At 44.9% G+C, this 11,232-nt stretch overlaps 1 protein-coding gene across 1 annotated transcript; it reads right to left on the bottom strand.

Moving 5' to 3' along the window:
• Window positions 1-8,303: 8,303 nt before the first annotated feature.
• On the bottom strand, window positions 8,304-10,672 carry LOC137312588 (probable G-protein coupled receptor 139). The gene is made up of 2 exons (XM_067979117.1): window positions 10,603-10,672; window positions 8,304-9,238 (listed from the first exon to the last, which is right to left on the bottom strand). Exons 1-2 carry the CDS (start codon window positions 10,670-10,672, stop codon window positions 8,304-8,306), a joined length of 1,005 nt encoding a protein of 334 aa, XP_067835218.1.
• Window positions 10,673-11,232: the final 560 nt, after the last annotated feature.

Here is an 11,232-nt window from a genome sequence, read left to right as displayed (position 1 = left end):
CTTGGACGATCAGTTGAAGACTCGTCAACACACAGGACACGTGTACGGTTTCTCCCCGCTGTAAATGGTGTGATGTTTATTTCAGGTTGTGGAACTGGTGAAAGCTCTTTCCACAATCAGTGCACTGGAGTTTACAAAAGTCCTCACTGTGAATACAGGATAGAAATTCAGAACAGGCATTTCTAGTTTCTTTGCAACATTCTTCCTGCTCATTCCCCTAGACTGTAAATCCCCGTCCCACACACTCTCCCTCCTCCCTCTGCTGAAATACAAACCCTCTGCACCATCTCCAACATTTGGGTTGGGGTGGAGGCCTTGAATCTGAGTTGGGAAATATAATTGGAGAAACATGATTCAATTTAGAAAGTAAACGATTCAAAATCAAACAACATGGATTATTGTAATTATTATAGTCCTTTCACGCCAAGTGGGAAACAAGTGATGTCTGGGCTGTGGCTGAGTGTTTGCGCCCGGTTACACAGCGTGACCCTCTCTCTCCGCTTCAAATGCGGGTCTTTTGGCTCACGGCCTCATTTACACATCCAACTGACTGGAGCCCTTTAAAGCTCCTCAGAAGCTTTCGTTTGTTTCTTTACTTGACCCATTACCACCCTCCTTGCCTTGCACCATCATCCCTTTTTTTGCTTTATCACTCCTGCCCTCCGCCCGATCACAGACCTTCCCCACTGTTCTTTCCCATCACGCCCCCTCTTTCTCTGGTTCTCTCCTTGCTTAAAAACAGTTAATTCTTTCACTTCTTCAAGTTCTGACAAAATCTTAACACTAATCTGAAACGTTAACTCTGTTTCTTTCTCCACGGATGCTGTCTGACTTTCTGAGGATTTCCAGCATTTTCTCCTTTTATTGCACATTTCCAGCATCCGCAGTATTTTGCTTTTGATTGGTTGAACCTCGGCCTTCGAAATACCATCACAGAAGGATCGGCCACAGAGTTTTGCTATGGCGGATGACCTTACCCAGAATGCTCCGCGGTGTAGAATACGGCCTATCTCAATTCGAAGGGCACCAGCGCATGGAAGCAGGAAGGGCCGGTGTCCGGAGCATGCGCGGTGCTGGTCCAGGACACTGAGCGGGGCCGAGCGGAGACTCAGCAACACCGAGTGCGGCTCTGGCTCCGAATCAGAGCCGGGGGGCCAGGAGGACAGGGGACCCGGAAGCCCCTGGCACCATTAAACCCATCATCCAGCGGCTCCCCCTTCCTACCCGCCGCTTCCCGGTTTTTTCTCCAGTTTCCAACGAGTCCGACTCGCGACAATCTAGAGGAACGAAGCGCTCCCAGAATGCAGGGCGGTCTTGGGGAGCATGCGCAGTCTGATCGCGAAAATCAGCTCCTTGGAGAGATAGATGGGTTTCTGGGGCGCGGGGGATTGTGGTGCCTCCGGCCGCCATTATTCACCGGACGTCGGTCAGTGTTTTATTGCCGGCGTCGAGCACAGATGCGTTTCCAGAAATGCGGACTGAGGAATTGAGAGCCGGTTTGCAAAACAGACACCCATCTTGTTGGACTTACTACATACCGGCTAAAAAAGTTCTTCTGAATGCAATTTAATAATTCTGCGCCCTCTAAAAAAGTTCTCCTGAATGCAATTTAAGAATTCTGCGCCCTTTCAACCTATTGCACTAATTGTATCCCAGTTAATATTCGGGTAGTTGAAATCCCCTACTATTACTGCCTATTGTTTTTGCATTTCTCAGAATTGTGCCCACATATTTGCTCTTCTATCTCCCTCTGACTGTTTGGGCGTCTCCAATACACTCCCAGAAGTGTGACCGCCCCTTTTTTGTTCTTTAGCTCAAACCACATGGCCTCATTTGATGACCCTTCTAACATTTCATCCCTCACCAGAGTCGCAATTGTTACTTTAAACAATATTGCCCCCTCCTTTTTATCGCCCTCTCTACCTCTTCTGAAAACCTTTTGACTAGGAATGTTGATCTGCCATTTCTGCCCCTGTTTAAGCCATGATTCAGTAATAGCTAAGATATCAAACTTCCACGTGTCCACCTGTGCACTCAGCTCATCTGCCTTTTTCACTATATTCCATGCATTGAGGTATATATCATTAAGCGCTGCCAATCGTTTTGTTATCTAGTTTCTAACTTTTGTTTCCTCTGACTTCCAAACTCACTTACTGATTTTCTGCCTTCCATTTCCAGCTCTGCTTCTTTTCCTCCTGAAACTACGCTCAGTTTCCTATCCCAATGCCAAGTTAGAATAAACCCTCCCCAACAGCACTCGCAAACCTCCCCGTGAAGATATTGTTCCCAGCACTGTTGAGGTGCACCCCGTCCAGCTTGTACAGGTTCCACCTCCCCCAGAAAAACCTCAAAAGCCTCAGGAATCTAACGCCCTCCCTACTGTACCTTCTCTCCAGACACGCATTCATCTGCTCTCTCCTTCTATTTCTATACTCACTTGCGCGTGGCACCGGGAGTAACCCTGAGGTCCTGCTTCTTAATCTCTTTCGTAACTCCTTAAATCTGCCTTCAGCAGCTCATCCCTTTTTCTACCTATGTCGTTGGTTCCGATATGGACCACAACCTCTGGCTATTCACCCTCACCCTCCAAAATTTTCTCCAGCTGCTCAGTGGCATCAATGACCCTGGCACCAGGGAGTAACGTACTATCCAGGGATCTCGTCTGCGGCCGCAGGACCACCTGTCTGCTCCACTATCTATAGAATCCTCGATAACTATCGTTCTCCTGAAATTTCTCCCGCCACCCCCACACAGCTGATCCACCCATGGTGCTGTGGATTTGGCTCTGGCTCACTCCCAGAGGAACTCTCTCCCTCACCAGTATTCAGAACTGAATACGATGAGAGAACCGATATGTCCTCAGGTGATTCCTGCACTACATGACTGGTCCTCCTTGTCTGTCTCTACATCACCCAGTCCCTCTCTGCCTGCACTCTCTTAAGTTGTTGGGTGACCACCTCCTGAAACATGTCATCCACGTAGCTCTCAGCCTCGCTGATACACTGCAGTGACGGCAGATGCTGCTCAAGCTCCGAAATCCGGAGTTGGAGCTCCGCCAGCTGACGACACGTCCTGCACCTGTGGTTGCCCAAGACACGGCAAGCGTCCTGGAGTTGCGACATGGCACAGGCCGTGCATTCGATAGGTCTGAGCTGCCCTGCCATGCCTCGATTTATTATAATATCAACTAAACTTAACAAAGTTTGCAAAACCGCAGACTTGTTGCTTTCATGGAAAAGGGATATTATCAGCGTCAAGGTCTGCTATAAGCATTATATCTCCAGACTCAGTACATTTACAAGATAAGAATTTGGAACAAAATAATGGTGTCGTGCAAGTGCACTATAGGAGTAGAGGGAGTTGGAGATTTGGACACGAACCCAATATCAGAACAGCCGTAGACCCCCGTTACTTCGAATTCTCAAGACAACCCGTGACGTGTGTGCTGACAGGAGGAAGGCTGATCACCTTCTTCTATCACAGCCATTAATGTTGCATTGTTTTAAACCTATTGTTGTGTTATATTATTACTAGGATTTGTAGCAATCTTTATGCTTCACCATTGCGATTGCCTCATATCATTTATTTTAATTGGTTTTAATTGGTTTTAATTGGTTAAAACAATTATGTTTTAAATGGTGAATCAAATTAGCTCTTTCCAGCTCAGTGGGTTCGATTAGTTTATTTAAGGTTACACAGGGGATAAGTAAGATTAACTACATTCAGAATGCATGAGGTCGAAACTAGGTCAACATTCAAGATCAGATCCGATAGGTGGATGAAGGAAATTTGGTTGAAGGGATATGGGACTAGCATGGGGAAGTGTGATTAGAAATATTTGCTCTGGTGGGGATGAACGCCAGTACAGACTGATTAAGCCAAATACTCTGTTTCTGTGTTGTAACTTCTATGTATTTCTACAGTAGAACGAACAAACGAGTATAGGAATTTCCGAGTGGAATCCTGAAGAGGAAATTAATTTGAATTGTGAATGTTCTGGACTTCACCCAAGAAGAAATGCGGTTTAGCTTTGCGTTAAATTACATCAGACTTTCGGTTAAATGTTTCATTAAAGGGTTTGCGGGTCAGGTTTCACCGAATCTTCATTCTTTCAGCAATGATATTAAGCGTGTGGACTCCAGTTATCAGTTCACCAACCGGTGCCAATATTTTCCCGAGATATTTTATCAAAAGCCTTCATCATTTTAATGCATCTGTTAGATTTCCCCTGAAACTTCTTGGAATCTGATCTCAAGATTTCCAGATTCTCTAGTCTGTGTTCATAATTAAAGCCTTTGTAACCTTTGTATCAGCTTAAAGTGACCAACTTTTATGTCCCATGAACAGATCCAGTTTAACTGGCCGTTCATCGCATTGCAGTTTGCGGGACCTTGTGTGTAAATTGACTGTTCACACTTGCAACCATAAACAATTGTAAACAATTTTACAACACCAAGTTATAGTCCAGCAATTTTATTTTAAATTCACAAGCTTTCGGAGACTTCCTCCTTCCTCAGGCAAATGTTTCAGGAGTTCCTTGAAGCCCACGCATTTATACATATAGAACAATACACGGTGTTTACAGACTGCCCCTGCAACTGCCCGTTGCCAAGGCAATCACCGTGTTCAGACAGAGAGGTGTCACCTGCAGAACCCCCGAATACACATTCAACAAAAAAACAAACAGGGAAAAAAAACAGAAAAAAAAAACAGAGAGAGGCAGAAACATCCGGAAGGCAGAGAGAGCCAGCAAATGACCCATTATATTAAAAACAGATAAAATTTGTTCGCTGGTGGGGCAACGTGTAGCGTGACATGAACCCAAGATCCCGGTAAAATTGTTTACAATTGTCAACCCCAGTCCATCTCCGGCATCACCACATCACAACCATAAACAATAGTGACGAGAGTTCAAAAGCAGTTCATTGGCTGTGAGGAGCTTCGGCAGCTTCTGAAGACGTGAAGTGAGTGCGCTGTATAAATGGAATCTTCTCTTTCTCTTTCTTTCTTTCTTTCTTTCTCCCACTTCTTATATATCTGAACCTCCAAGTCTTTCAACTATTCAATCCCTTTCATTTTTTCCCGCTATTCAGTTTCTCTCTTTTCTATCTGCGCAATCTCCTGAAATGTCTGTAACCTCCTGAAGTCTCTTAAAATCTGGCTCACAGTCAGCAACATTCCATTATTGTTACGTGCCAATTTTGACAGCGTGCGCGATACAAAACTCCAGCTCATTTGTGTTTTGGGAGCAGCACCGGATACCGTGAGCCCACTATGACCCCACTGTTATCCAATTTGGCCCACTGTGACGCCACTGTGACCCAATTGTTACACACCGTGACCCCTTGTGACTCTGTGTGCCTTCTGTGATCTCTGTCATTCCAGTCTGAAACTACCTGTTAATTATTTCTTTATGTGGCCTGTCCTTAACCAAATTCGCTTCCAAGCTGCCAGGTTATGTGACCCGTTCTCGCTCCTTATCAAAAATCCTTGAGAAAATCAACATGCACAACGCCGACTGTATTTTCTTTAACAGTGGATTCAGATATTTTAAAGTACAATGTCTAATTTGAGCAACATCGCTTGCCGTTTATAAATTATTCATGGTTACCTGTAACTAAGTCATGCACTGCCCGCTGAGTATTAATGTTATCCCGTATTATATTCCCTGGAGCGTATCCACAACAGATTGCCCACTCCCTATGTTCGGGTGAGTGGTCTACAGTTCGAGAGATTTCCACGTCTTCCTTTTTGGACATAAGTGTTACAACGAGTACAACAACAACATGCATTTGTATAGTACCTTTCGGGTTGAAGAAGTGGTAGCCAAAAGATTCATAGAGGCGAAATCAGAAATAAATGCTTCCTGAGCCAATGGAGAAGAAGCTTGGTTCAGAAATCGCCATTCATGAAGGTTTTAGAGGAGCAGAGGAAGGCGGAAAGGCGGTCGAGCTCAAATGGGAAATTCCAGAGCACGGAACCTCGGCGGCTGAATGCACCAAACGCAATGGTGGGAAAAAGCGATGGGGATGGACAGAAGGGAGTTGGAGGACAGGAGAGTTCTGAAGGAAAGGGGTTGTAGGACGAGGTGACGTTACTGAGAGGTGAGCCTATGGAGGAATCTAAACACAAGGATGAGAACTTTAAACTGGAGGTGTTGGAGGACTGGGACCCAATGTAGTTCAACAAGAACACGTGTGACGTGTCACGAGAACTTGGAGGGGATAGTATTTTGGCAGCAGAGTTTTAGCGTAGCAGAAGTTTATTAGGGTTGGAGCATGGATGGTCGTGCAGAAGAGCATTGGAATAGTCGAATCTGGAGACGATAAAACCATGGATAAGGATTTTCAACAGGTGGCCCGAGGCACAAACGAAGGTCGTTGATATTATGGAAGTAGCTGGTCTTTGTGATGGGGATGGTATGAGGTCTGAAATTCACCCTGGTGTTGAACAGAAAGCCCAGGTAGCGAACAGTCTGGGTCAGCCTGAGACAAAGGCTAGGGAGGGGAATGCAATTCGTGGCAAGTGTACAGAGTTAGTGGTGAAGACTGAAGACGGTGGCTTCGGACTTCCCAATGTCTAACTGGAGGAAACTAGGTCTCATCGAATACTGGGTTTCCTTACTAATTGGATAACACTTTCAAAGAACCGCCACAAGCACGATGGGTCGAAGGGCCTCCTTCTGTTCTGTGCTCACTATGATACTATGATACTGTGGCAGTATCGGGGTTGAGTGCGATGATGGAGAGGGAGAGCTGATTGTTTTCAGCAGACATGTGGAAGCTGACCCCATATGTTCTGATATTATCTCTAAGGGGCAGCATATAGCTGAGAAAGAAGAGGTGGATGGCGCCTGGGGAAACGGTAAGGCTACTATTGGACAGGTGAGGGTAGAACGAAGCGAGGGTAGTGCCATTGAGTTAGACAACGGAGCAGAGGCATTGGAGGACGATGGCGTGGTCGACCGTGTTAAAGGCAGCAGAAACACTGAGGAGGACGAGGAGGGAAAATGCAACACGGTCACTGTCACAGAGGCTGCATTTTTAACTTTGTTTAGGACTGCTTCAGTATCGTGCAGGGATTGAAACCCGATTGGAGAGTTGTCAAAACATGACGTTGTCGGAAAGAAGGGAACGGATTTGGGAGGCAACAACATGTCCAAGGGCTTTGGAGAGGAAACGGAGGCTCCAGGTGAGGGTTTGAAGATAGATTGTGAGCAGGAGCAAGGCGGGAAAATACCTGAGGAGAGGGCAACCTTTCTAATATCAGCTACCACGAGGGCCAGGAAGGGAAGGGAAGGGGGGTCCGTCGGCTAGTGGAAATACGGTCACAGGATCAGGAGTTTCGTCTGGTGGAGAATTCAATTCGAACAGGGAATGAGGCGAAATAGGAGAAATTGGTCTAAGACTTCGATTCAGGTCCAGTCCAGGGGGGTCTGGGGTCGGCTTGGATTGGCGGAAAAGGGAAAGGTGAGAAGCAGGAGAAGCAGCTGAACTGATGGTCTCAATCTTAGTGCTCGCGTCTTGTGTTGGAGGGGAGGGCGAAGGGAGAGTGGTTTAAGGGAATGGCCGATGGTGGAGAAACGAAGCCGGCGGTTATCCTTTCTCTCCAGGATGACCCTGGAGAAGTGGGCGGTTAGAGGAAAGGGAGGCCTGGAAACATTTGATGTGCTCCAGCAAGATCTGGTGATCTATGAATGAACCAATTGTGCGGCAGATGTGCTCAAGTATCCGTCCTTTCGACTTGAGGGAGCGAATCTGGCGTATACCCAGAGATTCCATCGGGGAGGGAGAGAGGAAAGATGCCGTCGGTGAGCAGGAGTTTCCCCAAACTTTGTCTCCATTTTGGACTCTGCAGGGAGAAACATTTTTTTTTGCAATTTTACCTTTTTTCTTTAATTGTGTGAGTTTTTTTGTAGAACAATAGTTTGCATGGGTTTATCCAAACCTGAGTTGTATTGAGGGTGGTGAAATATTTGCCCGAGTTTGTTCTGAAGGAGCGGAACATGATATTTAGTGTTGTCATTTCGTTAATAGCGAGTTCATTGTATATATTGCGGTAGTGTACGGTTGCTTTAAATCCACAAATCCAGTCGCCAAATTAACATCGGAAAATTGCATGTTGTACACAAGCTATTTGTTACTAAATGTTTTATTTTTAATTTACCCACGTTAAAATGCTCCTTCAAGATTTCGGCCATTTTACAGAATTGGCTGAAATATATTTGAAGATTGTTAATCTCCTTTTTGTCCTTTACCTGCCCACAAAGGTTTAAAGAATATAATAGTAAGTCATTTGTAAAGCTACAAAGCCCGCTCCAGGTCCATACCAGCTGTTTGTGTTTGACATAATTTCCCATTCAGTGTGAACAGATATTTCACCCCAGTCTTCAGCTCCTCTCTGAATTTCCTCTGTGTCAGTCCATAGATACACGTGTTGGTGCAGGAACTGAGAAGCTGCAGCATAAATCCAACTTGTTGTGTGATATATATCGGGTTACTTAAATGTTTGTCTGTGTAATAAAAGTTTATCACTGGCCAGTTTACCGAATGCACCAGATAGGTTATCCACAATAGTACGAAATTGGCGGAAATCGTGCAAAGCAAAATCATGGATTTTCTCCGATTCTTCACTTCTGGATCATTCTGATTCTCACTATTAATCCGGAGGCCCCTGCGGACTCTATTTGCCGATGTAATATGTCTGACGGTCAGTGCATTGAACAACAAAATGAAAAGGATTGGTAATACAGGTGTTATCACACTGTCGATCCACTCGTGTGCTTTCCATAAGGGCGAGGTGAAATATTCAGCTGTCGGAACACAATGCCATGGGACGTTGTCAATTGTAAATAAAGGTTCGATTAAATAGTAAAAGGGAACGCTCCTCACACAGCTTACCACAAACATGGTGGCGATAACCACCGTCGCTGTTTTCTCGTTGCAATATTTTGGTTCTAGCTTCTGACAGCAAATGACTATAAAGCGATCAAAAGTAAAGGCGACAGTAAACCAGACAGAACAGTCAACAGCTACAATGTACACGACAAGGTTTAGAGTACACACCGGAGTCAGAAGCAGGAAACTAACTAGAAAATACATGCTATTAATCCGATGTAATATCACATCGATGATCACCACCATTAGATCGGCCGCTGCCATGGCCACCAGGTAACGGGTGATACATTTGGAGAGACCGCACTTTCCTCGGGACAGGATGACAATCGCCACCAAATTAACTGTAAGAAATGTGAAAAGTAGAATTTAGCTCGGGGTTCTCCCAAAACTTATTTTAACAAAGAAGTCAATTGAGAAAGTACTAAACAAATCAGTTTCCTGGTTCCAAACGAAATGAAATTGGTCATTTAAAGAGCTATTTATTGGCGGGAAGGAACATCTGTGACCGATGGAGGAACCGAAGATACAGCATGAATTAAAATTCACAGAAATTTATTGGGGTATGGTAGAGACTAAGGTGCTGAGGTAAAAAAGGCTGACGTATTTCCGAGGACTGCGGGAGTCTGATGCACACAGAGGCCCGTTTACCATGTTCCATGGTCATCAAATCAAACTACCTGCAAATCAGCTTCCACCTGTTGGTTTATTCTCTGACAACACGGAGTGTGCACTCTCACACTGTTGGTTTATTCTCTGCACAACACGGAGTGTGCACTCTCGCCCTGTTGGTTTATCCTCTGCACAATACGGAGTGCGCACTCTCGCCCTGCTGGTTTATGATTTGTCCAACACGGAGTGCGTACTCTCGCGTATTCTCGCCCTGTTGGTTTATGGTCTGTGCAACACGGAGTGTTCACACTCGCCTGTTGGATTATGGTCTGTATAACACGGACTACGCACTCTCGTCCTGTCCAGTTATGGATTGTCATTCAGTTCGCACCATCGCATAAAGTCGAAATTTACCCCGCTATATTTCCAACAACGGCATGTGCACAAAGGGCCGGTGATGGCAAAGGTACCTGGAGATTTCTGCTTGATAATTCATCCATTAGATGCCACTAAATCGAACTTTTGCAGAGTAGTGGGTGTTGCATCTGCATACCTGGTTTGTTAACAATGGGGAAGGGTTTAGCCTGACCGCCTGGATGTTAAACACCCCTTGTGCAAAGTGCAGAAAGGAAATTCCGGCGGGTTGGATCACACGCCAGTAACAGAAACCGCCAGATTCTCCCTTCCATTTAAACTAACCACAACTATAATCGGAGCTGGATTAAAGGCCAACCAAACAAGAGAGATTCCCAAAGTGAAGCCAAATGTAAACAGTAAATGATGTTACAAAGCATCAATCATTAACATGCCCGCGTTACTAACTTAACCCACTTAACAACATCAGGCAATTGTAAAATCACAAACTTATTGCCGATCTGATGTCAGTGTCACCTCTCGGGAGGAGTTTCTACTGGAAACAGTGAAGGGGTTTTTTGCTTCAACGTTGCCTTTGGTGAAAATTCAAGAAAGGTTATCATTTCAATTAAGAAATCACATCAAGAAAACAAGACAATCACGTTACACTGAACTGATAACAATTCACATGAACAGTTAGACATTGATTGTCAACAATTATTGTCTCGTTTCATCGTCTTACCGGGAACAGCGATGGCTGCAAGAATCGGATAGTAAATTAACTCTATCAGGAAAATTACTGCGTATACCATTTCTTGTGTGAAGCACCAATGTCTGTTCTGACAAGCACAGGGCTCTGACTGTGCGAATGTAGAGACATATTCAGCGGAACCTTTATTTATACGCGAGAGGAACGTCCTTGGGGACAGTCACCTGGTCAGTGTGATCAGGGCTATTAGTTACATTACACTGAACAAACAGATTTAATGAACCGCTTTTCCTCTAAGGATGATTGTGTAATAGAACATTATTTACAGGATATGCAAAACAAAATCTTTTATGTTTCTATGAGATTTCCTCAAACGGAGAATTGCAAAGTTTTTTCCTATAATCCAAATGTTGAGCTGGATGAACAGTCTCATTTAGACCAGCACAAGTGTTGAGATGATTTAAAATACCCATTGACAGTAGACCTAGTGTTGTTCCGGATGAACAGCTTCATTTACAGTAACTCTGGTGAAGACATGGATGAACACTCTCATTTGCAGCAGTCCAGGTGTTGAGACAGAAAAACAGCCCCATTTACTGAGAATTACAAAGAATGTACAGCACAGAAACAGGCCATTTGGCCGAACAGGTCCATGCCGAAGTT

The sequence above is a fragment of the Heptranchias perlo genome, unplaced genomic scaffold (genome assembly GCF_035084215.1).
Source record: "Heptranchias perlo isolate sHepPer1 unplaced genomic scaffold, sHepPer1.hap1 HAP1_SCAFFOLD_43, whole genome shotgun sequence".
Taxonomy (NCBI): Eukaryota; Metazoa; Chordata; class Chondrichthyes; order Hexanchiformes; family Hexanchidae; genus Heptranchias; species Heptranchias perlo.
This window is presented reverse-complemented; position numbering and strand designations above follow the sequence as displayed.